Below are 23,685 nucleotides of genomic sequence, written 5' to 3' on the forward strand. Positions count from 1 at the left end.
TCCATCAACCCTGCACCACCCACACTGACAGAGACTCTAACTCTACTCCAGCTGCAGGTCAACGATATCATCATGAAAATGAAAGTCCACTTGCCTCTTTTGTGCGAGTTTTTGTGCGGAAAATGAGCCTCCACATGTCTGAGTCCAGATATGTCCATGTCACTGGAGTCAGTGAACCTCTTTGACGTTCACTGTCTTACATATACACAGTATCTGTGTCAGAGTTGGTCAACATTATCTGTATGCAACACCACAGTGACAGATACAATCTGTATACACACACACACACACATCAAAATGGGAAGTGAAGGTTGATAAAAGTGAACGCGACCGGCAGACTGAGGAACCAGGAAGTGCATCTTAGGAAGTGTTTTGGTATAAAGAGGAAAAGAGCAAGTGCAAAGAGACAGTGGACCTAACTAAACTGCTGTCACACACTTTGATGTGATTTTGAACAAAACAGACTCACTTTGCATGATGAGGCACTCACTATGATTACAAAAGCCCCTGCTGGCAGTCGCTGGAGTTACAGAGAAGAGGAGGAAATTGATTGCACACTGATGCATACTTGACAAGAATCTTGAGAGGTTCTTGTGAAAGTGACGATCCTGTTTGACGTTTGTATGATTCTTTAGAATCTAATCCAGCTTAAATCTAAAAACATGTACTGAACCTTTCATGATGAGACACTGATACATCGTTAAATACATGCAAAAACAAACTGCAGTGGTTGTAATAAAAAGTTGCATGAAACTACGTCCCCTGTGACTGACTGTCTGACAGCTAGAAAGCACACAGGTCTTCCTCACATGATGTAATGCTCTCTGATAAACACTAGGAGCCAGTGCAGGTCTGCAGCCAGGACTGGAACTAATGCTTAAAGGATGAAAGGGGCTTTAACCAAGTAAGGGCATGTTTACATTGTTAACTCTTGCCCCCTTAAGCACGCCACAGTCCTGACATGCTCCATATCATGATGAGAACTACACCAGAAGAAAAAAAGACAAAAAGTTGAGGTAATAAAGAGAAAATCGGAGTGATAGAGTGGGAAAATCCAAAATCAACAGATGAGAAGAAGTTAGTTAACACAGGCAGCTGGCTAGTTAGATAATTACAGTACTCATGTCTCTCTGTAGCCACTCTACTTTCCTGGAAAACCAAGCAGCAGCACCTGCATGACTTCAAACCATGACAGCTCAGACTTCAAGGGGGAGGAACAGAGAGAGAGAGAGCAGAGAGAGAGAGCAGAGAGAGAGAGTTCAGAGTATGAGACTGCAGAAAAGTAGAGAGTACATGGAGGGAGACAGAGTAGTCCAAACATCCATCCATCCAGTCTTATTACTGTGAAAACAAATATCCTGCAGTAGACTCTGTCTGGAGGAGCACGCACGCACGCATACATACACACAAACGCACTTAAGATAAAAAGTTACAGAAATATTGAAAGAAGAATATATTATGTGTTTTATATACCCTGTAAAAATATGGATCCTAATTTTAGCGATCACTCCTGATAAAAAACTTAAAGAAGCTCTAAGAAATTATAAAAGTTGGCTTTATTAATGACAAATCAATTAAGCCTCATCCACATGTTTGTGGATAAAACAAACACCTCTTTATGCAATACAAACACTTGTATTATCAGTTACATTTCTATTATTATAGGGTATAACAGATGTCCAATATGAGGGGGAAGATTTAAGAAAGAACAGGAGCATTGAAAGCTAAGCCGAGTAAAGGAATGTATACTATTCTATGTTTTCTACACGTATGAACTGGGTGAAGGAATTTGGCGTTCATGATAGCCACAAGTGGTCTTTCTTCAGAGTTTAAAAGTTCATACACTTGTGTATTTGTGAGAGGGTCCAGACATGTCTGCAGGCAGGCACCCAAATCTGTCAGTGCAGAGACAGGAATGTCTCTCTCCTTTTTTATCAGTCCGAACCTCAGTTCTCCTGCTGCTACATTTTAGCAGGCAGTGCTGACTCATTCATTCAACAGCTTAATTTCCCATTCATTATCTTTTTTTTTTCCATAGACGAACAGGCTGCGACACACCTTCTTTCCATTCGGCCTGACAGACCCTCCATCTGTCCACCTACATCCTGTTCTTTTCTCTCTGTCCTGTTCCTTCTCACTTTCTCTTTGCCCTCCAGAAACACATGTTGGGAGAGCTATGACTGACAGGCTGGTGAAGGAGGTGGAAGGAGATGCATCAGGGCTGCAGATGGATGTGCACCAAGTCTCAGTGCAATCCCCCTATAATGTATTTTTTTTTAAAGGACTTAGCCTGGGGCGGGCAGAGGGAGAATACAGAGAGATATCAAGAATGCTATAAAGTAAGAGACAAATGCAGAAAGAAAGAAAAGTTCAGTTTCAGTTTGGCAGACTGACTTAAAGGCTCATCAAGGACAGAACATTGTCTAGTCTTTATCCCTCACTACTTTAAGTTATGATCTTTGTCTCTGCCAGTTAAGCTGTTGTTATCCCTCAGACAGTTGTAATACAAGAGCTCCAAGTTAAAATGATCATTTTTTAAATAGTAGAACAAAAGACAGATTCTTTGAGTATTAGTGGAGAAGAAGGGGAACTAGTACCGAGTACAAATTAGCAAAAGTTTTAGCATTAATGACAATAGATGATAATGTTTGTGGAAGAGCATCATGACACAAACAGACGTAAAGCGAGGGAGGAAAATGAAAAAAAAAAAATCACTGAGTTTGGTTTGTCACTGCTAAGAGGTCATATGTTTTGACCTTTGACCCTGTGGTGGAGCTTATCACAAAGCCAGACTTAGGAGGCTGTGCAATAGTGGATGCTGTTTGTATGCACACACTCATGCACATGCTCATACACATATAAGTTGAAAGTGGATTCCAAAGGAAATATAACAATGTTAGCACAGGATTAGCACAGATGCTAGAGGAAATCCTGTGCTGGCATCTATAGTATTAATAGCAGCAGCAGTAAGATGATAGGCAGATCAGCGCTGGGCCAGTTGACATAAGGCCATAATGGTGTTGCATAATATCCACAGTGGCAGGCATAGTCAATAAATAAATAAATGGAAACAAGAGGGTCAGAAATGGCAGGAAGGACTCAGAGAGAACAACAGAGAGGGATGGAGGGATGAGTGGGAGTGAGGGGTGAGACAGAGGAAGGAGAAGAAAGAGTGGATGTTGGTAATCTAAACAATGAGGTCATCCGAGCTGAGCTGGCTGACTGCGGTGGAAATGTGTAGCAAGCTTACGTCAGCAAGAAGAGAACATAGAGCAACACCTGCATGCGCACAGCAAAGAGTACAACCTATAAACATAAACAATAACACCATTCATTAATCCTCCTGAACACCTCTATCTCCACGTAATCACAGTTCAAACTCTTCACACCAGCCAGAGAGGTCTAAAATAGCAGCTTCACATCTCAGCCAATACTTCCTGCTTCCTCCCTCTCGTGGCTTGCCTAAAATATCAATCCAACTTCTTGCCAAACACACACACTCAAAGGACACAACTCAAAACTCTGGTGCACACATCCTTCCTAAACCTTCCTGTATTAAACATAACTGACAACCTGTAGTATTAAGCAATAACAGTTCTACACCAGGGCCCTGCTACTTGAGATACAAAGGTTTGTAGCAAATATTTAACCACACTTGAGCTGCCATGCCTCAACCTTCCTCCAATGAGACAAGTTTAGGGCTACTTCTTGATTAAAGTAACGTGTCAAAGTAAGTTTGCCACTTAACTTAAAATTCAGAGTATAAGCCACACTTCAATACCTATCTTTAAAGTTCATAAAATAGGCTTCATCCTATGTACCAGTGTGACCAATATAGCAGTTTATTACCCGGCTTTCTCACTGATCTTCTGGTTGTGTGGGATGCTTGATTCTGATTGGTCAAAACCCCTTGACAATGGTGATTAACTTTCACTAACATGAGCAACACCAGAGGCAAACTGATCACACGTCAAATCAATCCGCGGAAGAGAGTTCCGGCACATTTTGACACCATAGACTACAAGGTGAGGTAAAACCGTTAGTTTCCGTTGGTATCAAAACAATGTGGCTAAAACGCTAGTTTTGGTTAGCATGCTAATTCGGCGGGCTATGGAGATTTGCATACTGGATCCTGTTCAGCAATATTTGAAACAGAAGCCGAGGCTGTGAGAGCAAATTTAAGTTAACGGTTGTGAAAAAGAAACTTAAACCATGAGCGCTGGTGAATATAGTGGCAGTGATAAAGTCGTGACATTGCATTGTTTATTTTTTAAAAAGGTGCGTCAACCACAGATCTCAGAGAAGAAGGGAAGATGAGTGATGAAGAATCCATTGCCATGGAACGCTAACTGCTGTGGAATCACTGGGAGTTAGTAGCTGGGTAATATGTGGGATAATGTATGATTAGCATGTAGTTATGGGAAATAGAGTCATAACAGGGTGAGATAAGACCCCTCAGCATCGCATCAAGGTCTTATCTCACCCTGTTAGGATCTATTTCCCATAACTACCGGCTAATCATACATTATCCCTTACATAAAATGCAGATGTATGCCTTATTTCATTTGAAAAGAAATGTTAGTAGTTTTGGATCAGTTTAAAGGTTCTTAAATTGGTATTTTTTTGGTTTAATTTAATATCTGAGAAGGACTAGGAGAGATTTTATTAGCTTTCTTACCTAAGGGATTTATGCATTTGAATTTTACTAACACTGTATTAATTGCTTTGAGACTAGGCTAATTAAATTTCTCCTGAAGCCATTTTTCTCTTTTGAATTTGGCCTCTTTACACCCATAGGATGAGTAAGTGTGCTGCTAATGACATGAAGTGTGAATTTATTGCTGTCTATTGCTATTTGATATTCAGATGACAGTATTACGTCAAAATGCAAAATGCAAAAAAAAGGTTTAAGACTTTGAGGTACAAATCTGTGGTTTTATCGACTTGTTCAATGCAAATAAATTCAACAAAGTGATGTATACTGGATGCATTGCCTCTTAAGTATGTAGTCTTTGTTAATGGATTGGTGCATCGTGCCTAACATGCCGCTACTGCCATAGCAGCTAAGGTCAAAGGTTATATAGACCTGGGGGCAGTACTTATTACTGCTGAGGAGGACAAACAGATGAGCGGAGAGAATCAAAAATAGAAAAGGAAAGAAGAGTAAGGATTCCTTTTATTCATGCATTTCCTGGACAAATAAACCATCTAATGTAAATTTAAAGAAGAAAGCACTAGATGGTTTTGTTTAATCAAGAGGGAGGAACAAAGGGCAGACAATAATCACCATCAGCATCCATATTAATGAGAACTACGAGAGGATGAGAGCAACTGGTCGGAAAATTCTCCTTAATCGTTGTAGAGAGCGTGAAACTATGGCAACTGTGTTTTTCTCAGCATCCTCTATGTGAGACGAGAGCTCATACAAGAGGCAAGGCCACACACAAACACTCACACAGGAAAACACTTTTTACATGATGCTTCCAGGTAAGCAGCCAGTTGCCAGCCTCTATCTTCACAGATAGAGCACTTTGGGGCCCTCACACTGCACTTCAATGTGCGATTTTTGGTGCCAGAATTCTGGATCCGTGCTGCAGGAGCCTGAATTTATCTGTGTCTACTCAGGAAGTTATTTTTTGTGATGGCCTTTAAAGGTTGGAAATGAAGCTCTAATATCAGAGACCTTTCAGAAAGCGCAGACTTATCTATGAGACAACGCGTAAACTCACGCTGGATGATTAATGGGGATGGCACTCTGTCTAAGCAGCCCTGTGTAATATACTGTACAAGTGTGTGTCTGTGAGCGTGTGTGTGTGTGTGTGTGTGTGTGTGTGTATTAAGCGTGTGCGTGTGTGTGTGTGTGTGTGTGTGTGTGTGTGTGTGTGTGTAGTGTTGCTCTGTTTGTGTGCACGTGCGATTGAAGCCAAAGTGATCCATAAATGAAAATCCATAAGAGAAGACCTCTGTGGATTTATGGGAAGTGTGTGTTTATGTGCGTCTGCTCTTGTGTGTATTTGCGTGATCATAAACCTTTGTGCTCCTGGCGGTACATTCAGGGCTTAGCGATGGCAAGGACACAGTAACCATGACAACAAGGTCCATAGCAGCCATGAATGGATGGAGGAGGGGAAGAAGTGAGAAGATGGATTGAGCAAGAGTCTGAGGGGCTGCTGGTGCGAGTCTTGTAGGTTGCCAGTTTGTCTTGTGATGATGAAACACATTAGTATTTGGTCACAAACGCACATACCGGCTGAATTCATTCACAAAAATCTTCTGTAGTTTCCAAATACTCCAAATATTTTCCATAACATACATAAATAGTGCATTTAAACAGCTTATCAAAACTAAGACAGGGAAAATGAAGAAAATTGACATCCCCTTCCAGCAAGCCATAACTTAGCTTGAATTATATTGTTTGCTACAAAACTAGTAAAGCCATGTGGTAACTTTTTCAATACAAAATAACCAACAAAGTTTAGGCTGTGTTAAAGACACTTTGATTCACACATAAGAATGTGGGGAAAAAGTGACGGTCAAAACCAAAGAGTGATAATTTCAGTTATTCCAATGCCTGAAACTGCTGCCAGTGTTTTTTTAAAATATTTTCCACAGCAAAGATTCACAGTGAGGGTTAAATTGGACTAACATCAGGAAGCAGGGTAATTAGCTTTTGACTTTCACGTGTACAGGACAAAAGCAAAGAGATGAGAGCTTTGTCCACAGTTTGCATCGAATTGACACAAACCAGGAGTTTCTCACAGTGGTTTAAAGTCACTGTTTACAGATAGTTGTTAATTAGTGGGGTTCACCTTTAAAATACCCTCTATTTTTGCGTGAAGACACATGTTATGTGTATGGATGGATAAGTTCAACATTTTAAGTTCATCACTCACTTCTCATTTTACCTGCCAATAGTTTATTAAAGTTGTTTCAGACTAGACAGGTTGCAAATAACAAAGCATTTGTAAACTAGCTTCAGAAGCAAAGTATAACTTGGTGAAATATGTTAAATGGTACTTAAGTACTTAAAACTATTTGAATGTGATTGCCTGTTTAGAACCTGTGTGGTTGCTCAAGCATTAACACATGTATCCAGATCTCAGCAGCTATATTGGTGAGTAAAATGCTCTCATATCCATTTGTCCCAGACTGTATGCCTCACACTGCAATTGACCACAAATCTGGCATTTGTAACACTGGAAAATCTTGCACAAATTTACAATAGGCTAATATGTATAATGCCACCAAATGACACGCAGCAGCAAATGTTGGCACAGTTGTGTACTGAAAAGACTGTCTGATCAACTTGCTCCAAGCTCTCTCACAAATATTTGGCAGTAAAAAGAGGTGACAGTCTGACAGCACAACGCTTTAGCGCAAAACTTTAGTGTACATACAACCTGCAGGGTATTTCTTTTGCACAGATAAGGTATGCGACGTTAACTGCGTTGGGTCAAAACCATAGACTGTAAATAAAATGGACAGCGTCGCTCCGCCTTTTCTCATTGAACGGTTTTGAAGCCAAAATATCCTGTTCCAGAGCGCTGCCATCTTGTGCAGCCAGAGTCTGCGCAGTAGAGAATTTCTGTGTTGCCACGGTAATTTCTGTGTTGCCACGGTAACGAGCTCCGTCCCACAGCGTAGCGTCAAGAGATCCTACGGAGTTTCCCTCTACAACAGCTGTCAATCAAAGCAAACCCGGAAGTAAAACCCTGTTTTTTAAACTCTAATAACTAACGACAAAGAAACTTTTCAGAAAAAAGAGGCCTTGAACACAAAACAGTTAAATAATAACTACATATCACCACAGCAATTGGATGTGAGAAACATTCATACCACGCGTTTTTGACCTATACTGCAGCCAGCCACCAGGGGGAAGAGTTTTTGTGGAAGCTTCACTTCCAGCCAAGCGAGCTGGACCCCTGGCAACTTTGAATGTTGTAGAAAGGGTTTCAGTATGCTGCTCAGCTGCTCTGATTGAGCTGATTCATGTGCAAGCTAACCCTAGTGTATTCGCGTAATAAGCCAATGGTGGTGGGAGCTAACACTAGCATACTGGAGCTAGCATAAGTGCACTACAGTTACTAAGTAGACGGACTAGCATTCGCTACAGAAGGCTAATGTTAGCGAAAGGAATTCTTTTTTGTGTAGCTTTACAGTGGGAGGTACTATGTGTTTATGTGAGGAAGTCACTCACTCTGACTGTTGAGACTGATACGGTGAAAGCTGTACGGTACTTCATTATCTCTAAAAACATTAGGGTTAAAATGACAAGTAATGACACACTATCACAGCAATCTCTGCCTGAATATTCCTTTTATGATTGCTTGCAGCAAAATTGATCCTCAAAGATAATCTGATGAAGAGATGATAGAAAGCAGAAGAGCACTGAGGTTAGTCGAAAAGCTCATACAGATTAAAGGTGTACAGAGAATCCAGAGACATAGAGCTTCCTTCTAGCTCAGAGAGAGACTGGGTAATTGGGCAGTCCATCACCTAGCTTCAGTGCGAATGTGTGTGCGTGCGTGCGTGCGTGCGTGCGTGCGCGCGTGCGCAAACCAGCACTCTGTTCTGGCTACAGTAAACTGCTGCTGCATTAACTACAGACTCTATTGATAATAGAACTCAGACACCATACTCCACATGCGCTTTGATGAAACCCCAAGCTAACACATACACTTAAAACACACACCATTACAACACTAATGATCTCTGATTTACTTCTTCCAAGCACATGCAAACACATGGTTTCCAACAAGGGCTGTTAGCCACCGCACAGAACAAGAAGCTGTTTTAATTTGTGTTAAAACCTTCTGGAGAGGCTCAATTAACGTGGCCATAAACACAACACTGAGTCACACTCAATAAGATTAGAATGATTGTGCATGTGTGTGTGTGTGTGTGTGTGTGTGTGTGTGTGTGTGTGTGTGTGCGTATGCTTTTATTTGCAAGTGGATAAGTCTATAAATTTTCTTCATAACTAGAAGATTGTGTGCAAGGTTTTTTGTGGGTGTGTGTCTGATCAAAGTCCGTCTGTCTTGTGTAATAAAGTTGATTGATTCACCGTTCCTCACTCTTGTTAACTGACTAACTTGCAATGTACAAGTAAGAACACTAAGAGCTGTTTATACGTAACAGATGAACCAAAAATTCCTCAGAATATTCAACCAGAAGGGGCTTTTGATTTGCTGCACACCTTTCACTCAGTAAAGCGTCACAATGTCAAATATCTTTTTTTTTTTGCAAGACTGCGCGGCCTTGTTGAAAAAATAACATTCACCATCTGACAAAAGGTGGATTCAAGTCTGTCCTCGCCTTTGAGAGACTAACTTTATGAAAAAGTGAGAGAAGTTTGCCTCAGAAACTTTTACAAAAAGCTGAAAGGATAAAAACGGAGCAGGACAGCCAAGCCAAGGACGCCTGCTAAACAGATCGTTAAATAGCTGTGTTTTATCTGGACTACAAGACATAATGATGTATGAGACTTTAAGGAGGGAAGCTGAAGATGAAAGATAAGGCAGGGAGAGAAGGAGGAGAAGAGGATGCTGTGGTGAGAAGTGATGAGTGGCTGCGGGACGGAGAGCGTGAAAGAGGGCATCTTCAGGCCTCGCTGCTTTTTCTCATTTAGAAAGTGTGTGTACGAGAGTGCAGATGCGTGTGCGTCATCAGGGTTCCCTTGCTGTCGCCAGCGAAAGCGCAGCAGGACCACCAGAGTCCACTTTGACACGATCCAGAAGCTCTTTCCACTTGTTGTTATCGCTGTGATTGTTATCGTCTGATCAAACAGGAGTAAGAGGGACTGACGAGCAGGTCTGCTCAACCCTCATCGGTCGGATCAAGAAATAATCAAATGAGGCAGGGCTCCCTGCCTTTCAGGGTGACACAGTCAATCATGATGTCAGAGTGATGGACGAGGATGGAGAGGCAGAAATATGGGCTAAAGCAGACTGAGAAAGATGGAAAAGAGAGGAGATACAGTTGACATATTCAGGTCAAAATGTTTCATATTGTCAAGTCCTCATGATCAGAACTTAAACATGACGTTGAATTGACAAGACAAGCTATTGTAGTTTACAGTAGCAAGCTTGTGGTGTGAAAGCAATTTTGCAGGATTCTTGGACTGCTGGTCTGAATAAAAAAAGTTAGCCTTAGCTCTTGAAAACCAAAGGATTTTTTTTATGATGATTTAAAATATAAACGCATTGAACAAATCAAAGTATGTTGTTTTAAATTAAAATCATAAGTAATTGTGGTACCGTATTTACCAGTGATACAATAAAAATGTAGTTTCTTTGTTAAAATGCTGTTCATCTCAGTGAAAACATAACCACATGGGGCGTCTAGGCTGTCACACCTTCGACCTGTTTATCAATAAAATACTCAAACACTCTCCCGTCGTTCTCTTTTACCTGTACGACAAAAGTTTCCCTGAGATTTCTATATGATTGCTGTTGCCTGGACATTAAACATTTCCAGCAACTTCTCTCTTATTGTTTGAATTCATGTGAACTCTAATCAAATCATCAAACCGGTAAAGAATTTTTGTCCTCAATTGACTTAAAAGTTAGCTACAGCTCAGCTTGTAGCCCCAAGAGACCAGCAGAAATGTAATTTGGAAAAACACACAATTTGAACATGATATTTATTCTGTACTTTAACTGGCTGTTATTGTGTCTGTTATTTTCAGAGCAAAGGAGAGCTCTGTGGATAATTTGGCTTTTATATACAGTATAAAGTTTATGCTGTATATAAAAGCCAAATTATCTGCATAATTATTTATACTATAAACCTTATGAACACTGAAGGGTCATCTTGAGACTGGGTTTGTTTGGTGTACAGCCTGCCATGCTCTGGGTACAGTGGCACAGCTCAAAAGAAACAATTGTGGAGATTAGTAAAGAGATGCAAGTGTATCCCAGGCTTTCTCAAATAAGGATGTCTGTCATCAGCTTTATAAAAGGGAAAATCTATTAATATGTTATTTTTAAGGGCTCACTAACACACTCAGAGGCTTTGGCAAAATCCATCCGGTCAAAAATAAATCAGTCCAATTTTATGTTTCGATTAAAAAGGTCTCCAGTCTTTTCTGGGAAACAGTCTGGTAATTAAGGAGACAATCATGTGGCTACTTTATCATCATTCAGACATAATCAAAGCCAGTCACTGCAGAATATTTTCTGCAGTTTAACATCTTGTGCTGCAGGACAGAAGCTGAGAAGATGACTGTAATCAATTCACAGATGGAAATACTTTAGATATAAAATGTGTCTCTGTGGTTGGCTGAAATTCTACAGACTAGCTTGTATCAACTCTAAATCTGCGTCACAAACACAGCATTGTTTTAACATATTTATAATGTTTTGAAAATATGTAAAAGGTAGTTACCGTTCAAGGTGAGAAAAATTGTTTTGCAAAAAAACCCACAAAAATAAAGCAGCGAGACGCATTTCACTCAATCCTTGAAATGTCATTCCTCCTGTGTTATTCAACCTCTGTTTTCTTATAAAGATCTTGCATTTTGAAAGAAGGGACACTTCAAATCCTGACGCTGCCTCTCGAAGCCTTGAGCTGCTTTGTTCGAAACACAAAAACACCATCTCTTTTAAAACAGAGTTTCCTCCAGAATACAGCTCACATTGACTGCAAAGACATTATATTTGTTGGAAATAAGCAAGAACTTTTGAAGCTTTGTTTTAACAGAGACTGCAGAAGTGAGAGTATATCAGCAATCTTTTGAGAAGTCCCCAGAATTTTATATTTGATCAGACAATATTCAAATCTTCCAAAGATTATCACCACAGCTTTTAATCTCAGAGATCAGCGTTAGGAGTCTCCAGCTCATGTTTGAACTAATAACTCATGCTGTTTATTTGTTATACATCAGTAACTATGAACTTATTTATATGTCTATCAACAAAATATCTTGTTTCTACTTGCTTCTCCTGACAATCTAAGGAGTTCTAAAGCAGACTTTATTTTTTTAAGCTTCTTTGAAGAACTTCCTGTTTGAGTTGGATTTGGCAACAACTGTGGCCAAAACAGGTATTACAAATTTTAACAAATAAAGAGTAAATCTTGTCGCTGCTTGTCTTGTTTACTGTCGTTGCTGCTTAAGAGGCATCACTGTTAAGTTCAATCTGTTAAAACCACTCAAAAAGTCCTCACAGGAGCTTTAAAAAGCTATTTGAATTCTCTTTTTATATAACCCTTTGTTTACCAGCCTCTCCTTTATCCCTGTAGAGGTACACATTTAAGTGTGCAGGCAAACCAACAAACAACTCTCAGCTCTAACAGTTAAACACTAAACCTATAAACAGACTATTCACACTGCAGGGTCTATGTCCACTTTTTGATGAGTCATGGAGAGAAACATTTAAGCTCTGTCACAGCTGGATAATTCAAGCACTCTGTTGACACATCCAAGTCACACTGCAATATTATCCGACTGTGAACTGTGGTTATGATAGCAGTTTGAGAAAATTGACTGTATTTGATATAATATCTGTGAAATGGTGTAATTTATGAAAGACATACTAATAAAGGCAGTCTTAGTAAATAAATTCACTATGCCTGTATACTAGACCTGACCTTGGTTACATCATGAAAGCAACACCTGCTTCTATTCATTCATGCATTTTATTTATGCACGGAATGTTCTATTAATAGGCCTTATTAATATACCTATTTAAAGATGCATAGCAGTGTTACTGTTTTAAAAGGGTGTGCTGTCACTTTAGGGGTTTGGCTGTTTGATTTTCCATTGGCCTCTCTTATATAAAGTGAATGATTTACAGCTTTTTAATTAAAGTGTTGAAACTATGATAAGAACTGAAAGACAAGGCAGTTAAAAAATAACCAAAACTCAATCTGTCCATATTTGTTACCTGCATGCATCTTGCCCACTGTGGATTATTAAAAAACACTTATATTGTCAAATCTTTCACAGCTTTCTTACAATAGCACCACAAGCTCAATTAACAATACTGATTAATGTGAAAGGGAACAACAACTTAATAAGTTTGTGATTTTATTTAAACCATGCGATGTAGGAGGTCTACTTTAAAAGTATTATCACTGAGAATTGAAGGATATTTTAGGGATGGAAAAACGTAAGTGAACTGTATGAGTGGAAGAATAATGCTTGCATATACATTCATACAAAGGGGGACCAGTACATTAGCTTCTCAGTCCCATAATTATAAAGCTGTGCATAATCACAATGTGTAATAAAACACTGCCTGCTCACTGCTGCTCAGACCTTGCCAACTCTGCATGACAGCGAGCACAGGTCTTTAGAGACCGTGTCGATTTTCTGGCCTGAAACAAAAGCAGAAACAGAACGCAGTGTTTGTTGCCTGCAAGGTTTCTGATCTCAAAGCAATCTTTATCCGAAAATCAGTGTAAAAGCGTCGTTGTTTTGTGAGGCAAAGGTTCCTGCCAAGCAATCTTATACCCTGTCTGGAGATGAGAAATACAATTGCTATGATTTCTTTGTCCCTCTCTAGTGCACTTGATCCAACACTCCTGCATCCTCAAGTGACACCTTTACTTGTTTTTCAGCAACAAGTTTGAATTCAAATGCTCTGTGAAGTTACCAGAGGGAAAGTGGGAGAGAGATTTAGTTGTCATACAAGTCTTTCTGGTGTTTGTTCTAAATGTTCAATTATTTTGAATTGCAGGGTTATTATTTTCTGTTAGTTCCACTGGTATTAGATGTGACATCATTTTACCCTGCGACAACCAGCATTAATTTGCAAATCAGGTGAAATCAAGTGAATTGAAACCTATTTTATTGAACTCTTGTCATAGATACCAAGCTAATGCACATGCACAGTTTTACAATGGTGATGCAACAAAGCAGTGCCACCCTTGAGCAAGGTTTATAGGTTGTAGGTATATAGTGCTCTGCAAACACAGACTTCTAATTGTAAACCTGCAATGTTTCACATTTCCTGCTCAGGGTTTACTCACCCAAAAAATGGATTACATTGACAAAATACATCTACACAAGATGCATAATTCCTACACCCCTCTGTTTACCTGATACACTGCATTTCTAGACTTTCGCTTTGATCCTACATTTAAATATTCAGATTGCACACGAAGAGGAGGCTTTCATCTCAAGATCTAATTTTACAGAAGTGTAATCCTCTGACATTTTATCAAAACATCTTATACTGTTTGCTTCATCTGAAAATATTTTGATAGTGGAAAATGCAACTATCATTATCCTCAAAAATAGTGTATTAAACGTCAGATTTTCTGCTTTTACAATCTCATTTTGTACTTCAACCCTCGCCCCTGGGTGTATCTTTTATGAACATCTACCAGCTTGTTACTGTGATGGCTTACTAGCAGATAATCACACACCCAGAAAATGAAAGGAGTTGGAGAGGTTTGACAGGTAATAATGTATGCTTCCAAGGAAGGAACAAGAAGAAAGAGCAAACACAGTGGGTCACATGAGGACAGCAAAGAGCAATACACCTCTTCAACTCTGAGCCCGGTAGATAATCCACAACAACAGTCATATCAGAGGTTTGTTAATAGTCTGAGTCATGTTTGAGCGGGAAGTAAGTGACTATAACGCATCAAGTAGTGAAAAGGATAAGCACTCAAAATGATTTTTTTTACAACAGGCAGACAGAACCATTAAACACTGTCTGTCCATGCTTCATCTTGTGTACGTGTATTTGTGACACCTGAGGACACCTGCAGCCTCTCACACAGTCATTCCAGGACAATGCTGTCAAACTACTGAATGATAACAATAGAACTGTTAGCATTGCATTGCAAAACAATGGTATAAAAATACCAACCCAACAGCAGAGAGCTAACACCCTGCATACTACTCTTAGGGTGTGTATGTAGGTATTTAAGCATGTTTATGTGTGTGTGCTGAAGCTACATCTGTGCTGCGCACAACCAATGTCACCTCTGAGTTTGCGCAACAGTGCTGACATTAGCAATACTCCACATTAAAATGTAAAAGTTGACATTTTCGTTTCCCTCACTGCTTCATCCTGTACAATCAAACTCACATTTTCAGGAAAATGAGTGCATAAAACCCATGAAGCCCTTACAAAAGAGGTTTTACAAGCTAGACATAAACATATCTGGACAGCTTCAACATTTTAGGAATTGTTGTGGCCACAAGAAATATAAACTGTGCACATTTTAGCTTATGCAAATTGTACAAGTTCAACTGAGTTCAGGACAGAACAGACGTAATATATACCCATGCTGTGTGCACTGGCGAGACACTAACACCTTAAGTGCATGTTAGGCTACATCCTGAAGCCTGCAGTTGTATAATGACCTCTGTGCTTTTAGCCTCTCTCCCATGTTCATAAGCCTCCTTCTAACCCTGCAGAGGAATGTGAAGTGTTTAGCTCTGTCAGGCTCCGAGGCGTGTCCAAACCTTGTTAATACAGGCCTCTTAGCTCACTGGGAATCACGGCCAAGCAGATGCTGGGCATAATGCATTACTCCTCCTGGCAAGATTTCACATTTGGCTGCAAGATGGATATGATCAGGTTTTCGAAGAAATGTTCAACACTTCCAGGCAATATTTTGGTGATGCCATGTAAACTAGGAAAACATAACAAGGCACATATTTGCCATAGCCTGTCTTTATCATGATCCTGTCAATTCAGTTTTATTGTATTATCAAACCTTTATGTTACGCGCTTTTAAGGGTATGCTAAGCATGCAACCCCTTTTGCACAATCATCCAGTTATGCACATTTATACCCAAAAGCTACCTTATGCAGAATCCTGATTCCTTATTGCACAACTGAAATGACTTATTGTTGAGTCACTTGCACATGGTTCTTTGGAGGTGTTAGGGAACAAAGAAGGGGGTAGAAAATAATATGTTAGTGGAATTAATAGGATAAAGCCAAATTCAGATACAGTGAAGATCTGGTGTTATGATCATCAGAGTATTAACAAATAATTCTTGGCATTCACACAAACTTGGCAAAAGGGAGAAGCAGATGGTTCAGGAGTAGCGCCATATACAGATAGTGGCAGGTTATTTATTAAACACAAGAAAACTGAAGAGTATGTGTTCCATGTTGCAATCTTAAACTATCTAGCACTCCATGTAGGCTGGAAGGATTTATTGCAGCATGCTGGTGGTAATAGTGGATTTTTTTTTTTACAGTTGAACACCGTGAAAAAAATACTGTTGGCAGTGTAAAAACAACTGATAGCAATTAAGCTAGCAATAAAGTCTGATTTGCTTTCTGAAGTAGCCTTTTCTTTTAATGTTATTTATTTATAAACTGAAATGTCAGAAACTTAAAAATGAAGGGAGAAATGTTAAGCACAAAATGGTCTCATTGTGTTAGTGAAGGAAGTGTTTAAAAGATTAGTAAACTTGAATTAAATAAAGCCTTGTTTGAACAAGAGGGAAGACACTAGCTAGCTGTCAAAGCTAGGTCACTGTCAACTAATTAGCATTATCTAGCCATGGTATGACTTAAATCATGATTCCCAACTGATGTGAAAAATGTCCTGACAGTAGAGGTAGATTTTAATGTTAGCAAGCTTGCTTGAGAGTTTACCCTTTAGCTAGCTAAATGCTGCATGTAGCTGCCAAAGGATACAGGCAATGTGCCACAGACTTTCTGGCATTAAAGTCAAAGCATCACTTTACAAAATGAAATCATTGTTTGAGCAGAAAATGTGAGCACTTTAAGAAATAAAACTCATAAGTTATAAACCTACTACTGATTGTAATCCAATTTAATTCCTGAATATGTGCTTCGGTTGGAGCTCCATGCAAGCAAGCCCTGTTTCTTCTCATGTTTCTTACCATTAGTCAGCAAAACCCAAAGGGGCAAAGAGGGGAAGTGATAAAAAGGATATGCTACATCACATCAGGAGGTACAAATGCAAACAGCTGTACAGGAATGCAAGCCAAAAAAAAAAAAAAGAAGAGAGAGAGAGAGAGAGAGAGAGAGAGAGAGAGAGAGAGAGAGAGAGAGAGAGAGAGAGAGAGAGAGAGAGAGAGAGAGAGAGAGAGAGAGAGAGAGAGAGAGAGAGAGAACCTAAAAGGAAAGATAGAATTAATTCCCATTTTCTCTCCCTTCCTCTATCTTTCAGCCCCTCTGTCCTCTGAGGGAAGTTCAGTAAATTAAGCAGATTGAAAGCCCTCATAGGAGCAATACTTGAACTCCTCCTGCTAAAGAGAGAGCTCCCCATTACTGACAGACACAGAAAGGAAAGATGGCAGCTTAAAATAAGCTAGCAAAAACAGCAGACATCTCAGTGAGAAAAAGCTTGACTTCTTGGCTATGTGCTTGTTGGTTTTCTTACAGAGACTGAGACTGAAAATCTTTCTAGTAAGTATAAAGCCAAATCCAGTTGATGGTTAGCTCAGTATTAAATAAGTGTCATCTTATTTTTCTTTAATTTATTCCAAATTGAAGTATAGAAACAATTTGGAGAGGTAGGGTTAAATAAGGATAAGCTAGCTGTTTGTCCCAGTTTGTCCGGTCTTTAGCTAGCTGAATGTTTGCTAGAGGTAGATTCTCCTTCAGCAAGGTTTGCATCAGTATCCTTAGTGAATACAATGCGTAAAAGCAAGTTGTAATTTGAACCGGGTTACACTCAGGATAAGCTAACTGGTCTGGTTTCTAGACTGAAGCTAAGCTTACGGTTTACTTTTATTAGCTTCGTTATCATGAGTTCTATTCATCATGGATGTTTCCTTTGCCTTCCTTCAATTTCCCTCACTTTCACTGGCTTTTTTTACACATCAGTTTTTGTAATATCTTTTTCTTCATCAACCATCCAAGTCCTTAATTTTTGTCACCGGCAGTAACTTAGCAACCACAACTATTCATGAAGAGACAAAGAGTTGTACTAGTTTTTACTCTCACATAAACACACATTCATACACATACAGGTCTGGTACCTCTTTCTCACTGCAGCTGTCACAACAGGGATGGGGAGGGTTAATTGTTCAACTCCGCTTCTGAAGCATCATCTCCAAGATCATCTTCAATAGAACAGTAGTCATACGTGCAAATGACACAAACATACAAAGACCTAGAACAAGGGCTTCAATATACACAATCAACCCCTGAACACATAGTGTGATAACTCGTTCAGACCGTCTTCTGGGTATAATCTTTACTCCATCAAGGATTTCAAGATTATACAGCTCAGTGGAGTACAATAAGTGTGTGTATTTAGTCAGTGTCTCTGTGTGGAGGGAGGTGGGGGGGGGGGGGGCACATAAATCAAGTGCGAGGTCAGGTTTGTGAAAGAAGGCGAGAGCAGTTGCCATGCCTACACCATGCATGTGCACACAGAGAGGCTTATGCTTACACAAACACACACACACACACACACACACACACATCGCCGGGCTACATAGCCTTGACTTTCCCATTTCCTGACTTGCCAGCCCTGCTGCGCTCTACGGTAGCCCCAGAGGTCAGAAAGCTCATCATGTAAGCTGCAATCCCTGCCTACACACTCTCACCACTGGTAAATATTTAATCAGCGCTGGAGTCAGTCACCACCAAAGGCTGCACTAGCCCACCTTCTGATAAACTTACACATATGCACAGCCATACAAGGATACAGATAGATCAGCCAGAAGTAATCAAGTGTTTGCGCCCGTCTACTCTGCACTTATTTCCAAGAGACCCAAAAAGTACACCTGAAGTATGAAGTATTTCTGCAACATCCCTTTGTGGTTTGCTGCATGCAGAGTCTCTCTGCAGTCACATTGTTTTGTACTGTGTAATATCGTTTTGTGTCCACAACCAGAGAAATTGTGCAGCAGCGACAGTCACTTTTTCTTCTACTCCCCCAATGATATCTACTCCTCCCTTCATTCCCTCTCCTCTCATGTTCTTTGCAATCCCCTTGATGACGTCTACCCTCCGCGGCACCCTCTTGTCACTCGCTCAGTGAAGCACAAATAGCAGCTGCTCTGCAACTACAGCTGCAATAAATAAAACATTATCAACATTAGAAACTACAAAAATGTCAGCAATGCCAATGGAAAAGGCATCACCTATTCCTTCCCCTCAGGCTGGGAAGGTGGGAGTTCATGCTGAAGTGAGAATCACAGTAGCAGAAAAAAGACAGGCAAAGGAACACAGAAAAAGCACAACTGCTAAGAAGTGCTGTGACTACACGCTGTGTTCCTTTCAAAAAGATTTAGTGAATGTTGGCTTTCAGCAACATTCAAGGCAAGAAGCTTGGAGTGTGAAATCTTGTCTCTGTGCCTTTCTCTAAAATAAGAATAAAGTGCATAACATTGCATTGTATCTGAATGGATCTTATAATGTTGACTCTTATAATTTTGCACTTAGCAAAAACAATCATACTCCTGCAATGGTTTGCTGATTAAACAGCATTTTTTTGATTAGCAATTAACAGATCATTGAGCTAAAATGCTGACTATTTTTGGCTTTTCAGCTGTGAAAGTAACTCACAGTCACATATGTATCGGAGGAGAGGGCATCCACCATTCTGAGCACTTTACAGACATCTCGTTCTTCTAAAAGGTTTATTGTTATTTAATCCTGACCTGATTGTTTGTCAAAAACAAAACCCAAATTAATGAAATGATGAATCAAATCTACCTCATGGCTGAGGCCTGAATAATGACTGTAGTGTCTTTGTTAGTGAATGGTTTGGTAGTTTTCCCAGGGAGACAACAACAAAGAATCTTTTCAGTCCACTCCTGCAGCATCATTCACTTCCATACAGTTCATTCACATGCTTAGTCTGATGCACAGTGACATTTAGAGGTATATGATGTCAATATAACGAGCAAAATTCTGAGATTAAGAGAGAGATTAAGCCTCGTAAAGTTGCTAAATATGACTTTTCACTTTGGGTCTCAATCCTAACAAATGAGCCACAATGTCAACCAGTCACTAGGATATCCCACCTGTCTAGCTTTGATGGGAAATCATGACAAACAAAATTTCCCAAATCTATAAGAGTATTTCAACTTGTGGAGACCAGGGGATTGCTTGGTTTGTAAACATCTGTAGACAAAAAGTAAAAGGAAAAATTGTCCTGACTGCTTTGATGGACACTGCACACCACGTTGAGATTACTGTAATTGTTTCTCCTTATCTCGTCTGTTTCAAGTGAGCAGGAACTTTGTTAGAAAACCAACAACGCAAACATCACCAGGATGAGGATGTTTCAATTAAATAGTTTAGAATTAAAACCAGGTGGATGTGTATTCATTGTGCATTGATAGCAGATGATTAGCGCAGCCAACAAAGCAAAACACAGCTAAAAGAGATAGTAGCAACTTCATTAGAACAGCAGATTAATGTGTTTAGGCTGGAGTAATGACATCAGGCTGAATTACTAACCTCTTGCAAGCTTTGCAAGGTAATTTGTGAGTCAGGACAGTTCAGTTGCAGCTGTCTGACCACCTTGGTTGGGTTAACCTGTAATGTTGTTAAATGGCTATTGTAAACAACTAACATCTTAGTGTTAGGAAATAGTCTTTTTTGAGTATTGGTGATGTTTATAAATAAACTGCTTGTCTTGGTTTTGCTTGATAAAAGACTGAAAATATTATTCCATATTATGCTTTTTTTTTTTAGAAGCAAACCTGTAAGAGGTCTATCAACAAAGCAGAAACCAGGTCATGGGAAGAGGTTGAGGTTAAAATAGACCCGATCAATACTCTCATAAAAGGTCACATTTATCTGCTTGAGTGAGTCCCTCTTTTGACAGTTCCAAATAGACCGCTCTGAACACAAATCCTCTTTTTTTCTTTTACAAATTCACCAAACTGTAGCACCTCCAGGCAACTGAAGCTGTCATATCCATTGTTTCAACTACAGTATATGAGTGAATCCATCTCCCAGGTTGCTTGAAATACGCCAATTTCCACACTTGAGAGCTAGCAGATCATCTTGAGCCTGGCTCATTGGCAGAGAGTGAATTGCTGGGTAATATCATCCCCCAGTGACAAGACCTCTCCTGTGACTGTGCTCTATTGTCTGAACATCCCATCAATACACCGCAACATGACCATTTGTGTTTCACAGCATCTGTGCTGTCACACCAGAGTCAAAGTTTTCTTTCTCAGAGTTTGTGTTCATTTAAACTGAACATTGAAAATGAGTGCATGGAAACAAATATGCAATTATACAAGTCTGTCTTGTCAAACCTACCACTTTCTATACTTTATACATAAACAGAAAATGTCTTTATTTACAAGTGGACAAACGAATCTCTTATTTTCACAACTAAAGAATCCTAAAGTACTTCTACTACTATCTGTCTCATCACTATCATCGGTCTCTCTCTCTTATTCTCCTCTATCCCTCTTTCCAACCCCCATTCAGTCGAGGCAGATGGCTGTCAAACATGAGTCTGGTTCTGCTCGAGGTTTCTGCCTGTTAAAGGACGTTTTTCCTTGCCGCTGTAACTAGTTAAATACTGCGAAGTGCAATGCTCATGGTGGATTAAGATGAGATTATCACAGTGATCCCCTCTCGCATTATCGCTTGCTGGGCTCCTTGATGCTTACTTTGGAAGCATTTGACTAACTAATGAATCCATTTAGCAAATCAAATAAGTATCCAGTTGATTTTCAATAGAAAATGTACTACTTTGTTTAACAAAAAGTAGGTTTCAACTTTTTTTTGTGTTCAAGTGTCACCTTGTCCTAAAATCCACTACAAAAAGGGCAAAAAGAAAAGTCAATGGGTTAAAAACTGTGAAAGTAGCCTGTCAGGGTGCCTTACCTACTGCGGTCACATTCACTTTCAGGCTAATGGCTCAGGAAAAGCACAGGTGGGACAAAAGCAGCATTGCTGGCCAAATAAATTCCCCTGTGTGTTCACTGATTTTTACACTTAATAAAAGAGTCAAACTGAAACTGAAAAGGAGAGAGAGCAGAAAGAGAGAGTGTGTCAGCAGACAGAAGATGGCTCATTAGTGGTGTGGATGTTTTCTCCAGGGGCAGAGGACCAACTTAACCTCACTGACACCAAACCCACACAAAGACACACACACCCTCACACTATGGACAACCACTTCTGAAGCCTTTTCCAGCCAACAAGGGCAGCCACTTTCTCTATCTTTTCATCTCGATCATTCCCTTCATCCCCCCATCTACCCCCCTCACCGTTCCTCCCATTAGGTCGGCTGGAGCCAGGTAACTCCCATGGCTAGAGTAGATAACAGCAGCCATTATCAGATTCCCAGCATTTAAACAGCAGCTTGGCATCGATTGCTGCAGCTATACTGGTCTCAACTGTCCTGCCTGCACGGTGCCAGAACAGTCTGAGAGTGAGATATATACCTCCATACACAACAACCATGATCTGATCCTTCAGTGCAACAAATTTCTCGGAAGACTTCTGACTCAATCCTTCATATTTATGTCAGAATCCATCATCATATCCACCTGTGGTGTATCGTAGTTGAGAAACCTGATCTATCTCTCCTGCAGGCTCAGAGGCAGATAATCCAGCCGTCTGTTTGCAGAACATCCTAATTAACAAGATTACATAACTGATCAGATTACTGAAATACTTCCCAATCAATTAAAACAACATGCAATGTACATAATTAGCCAGGCCTGAGTGAAAATGACATATAATCATCTTCCAGCAGAGGCATGTTGTAGTGATATGATTAGGGATTTACCAATCAAATATACTGGGTTGGTATCAGCTCATTGTAATGCAGATCAGGTTACTGCCATGATGTCACCCATCTAGGCCCTTTCTTAAGACTTGGGAATCTGTATGTGGGAAGTGCTCTGGTTTTGGATTTCTAATACATTTATAGTCAGGCAGTGTCGACCAATCCAGCATCAGCATCAATCTGCATCATGATTTTACCATTTCAGCAAACTCAAGACCTGTAAATTGTAAGTAAGTTACAGGAAATAAGGATTCTATTCAATGCTTCATAGCCCTGATATAAGATAGAGTGGAGTCTGTGTAACTCTGTTTTCTTTTAAACTGAGATCTACTTGTAACAGTTTAAAGAAATGATGGGCAGTGTTTACGGCTTATCACGCATAGCGCCATCAAAAGAAGATAGATGTTGACTGTGTTCAGAGATTGAGGTCAGAAAAAAAGTTGGGTTCCAGGTAACTGTGCTGTGATAATCTGCTACCTCTATTTTCTACTGGCACGTCAATCGCTGGCTTGTTGTTACCTCACTCGGAAAGATCTTGGAGGATAAAACCCTGCTCAACCTAACTTTTGTTAGCTTTGTATGTCTTTTGACTGTATTACATTGATTTAAAATGATTCTTTATTTCTATTTCCTTTATCAATGCTATATTGACATCTATTTTGTTAAAAACCTGATGATTGGGTGCGCTGGTTTTGGCCTAGTTGTAAAACTAGTGTGCCCCATGTACAGAGGCTATAATCCTTGGCCTGGTGACTGGGGTTCCATTCCAACCTGCAGCCCTTTGCCTCATGTTATCTCTCTAAATAAAATTTAAAAAAAGAATAAAGAACCTTAGAAATCCTCTGGTGAATTATTAGGGAAATTTGAGCTCAGGCATCAGCAGATAAACAATGTTAAGATTAAGGTATTAGATTCAGATGCAAATGAAAATGATCTTTAACATACAGCCATTTCTATTAAAAACACTATTCAAATAAGTTCTTACTGAACGTCATTTCTCTTGCCATCTGGAGTTAGAGTCCCTGA

At 39.8% G+C, this 23,685-nt stretch overlaps 1 protein-coding gene across 2 annotated transcripts in view; it reads right to left on the reverse strand.

The window, feature by feature from the left end:
* The window catches only part of rps6ka1 (ribosomal protein S6 kinase a, polypeptide 1), a 49,596-nt gene that overhangs the window by 17,156 nt on the left and 8,755 nt on the right, over window positions 1-23,685 (reverse strand). Inside the window, exon 1 of one of the 2 annotated variants that reach the window (XM_034674578.1) lies at window positions 95-202. The exons of the other annotated variant lie outside the window; for it this stretch is intronic. Coding sequence (XP_034530469.1) covers window positions 95-136 — 42 coding nt within the window. The 5' untranslated portion in view covers window positions 137-202. Of the gene's footprint in view, window positions 1-94; window positions 203-23,685 lie in introns of those variants that run through there. 2 annotated transcript variants of the gene reach the window in all.

This window comes from Notolabrus celidotus, chromosome 22, assembly GCF_009762535.1.
Source record: "Notolabrus celidotus isolate fNotCel1 chromosome 22, fNotCel1.pri, whole genome shotgun sequence".
NCBI classification, from domain to species: Eukaryota; Metazoa; Chordata; class Actinopteri; order Labriformes; family Labridae; genus Notolabrus; species Notolabrus celidotus.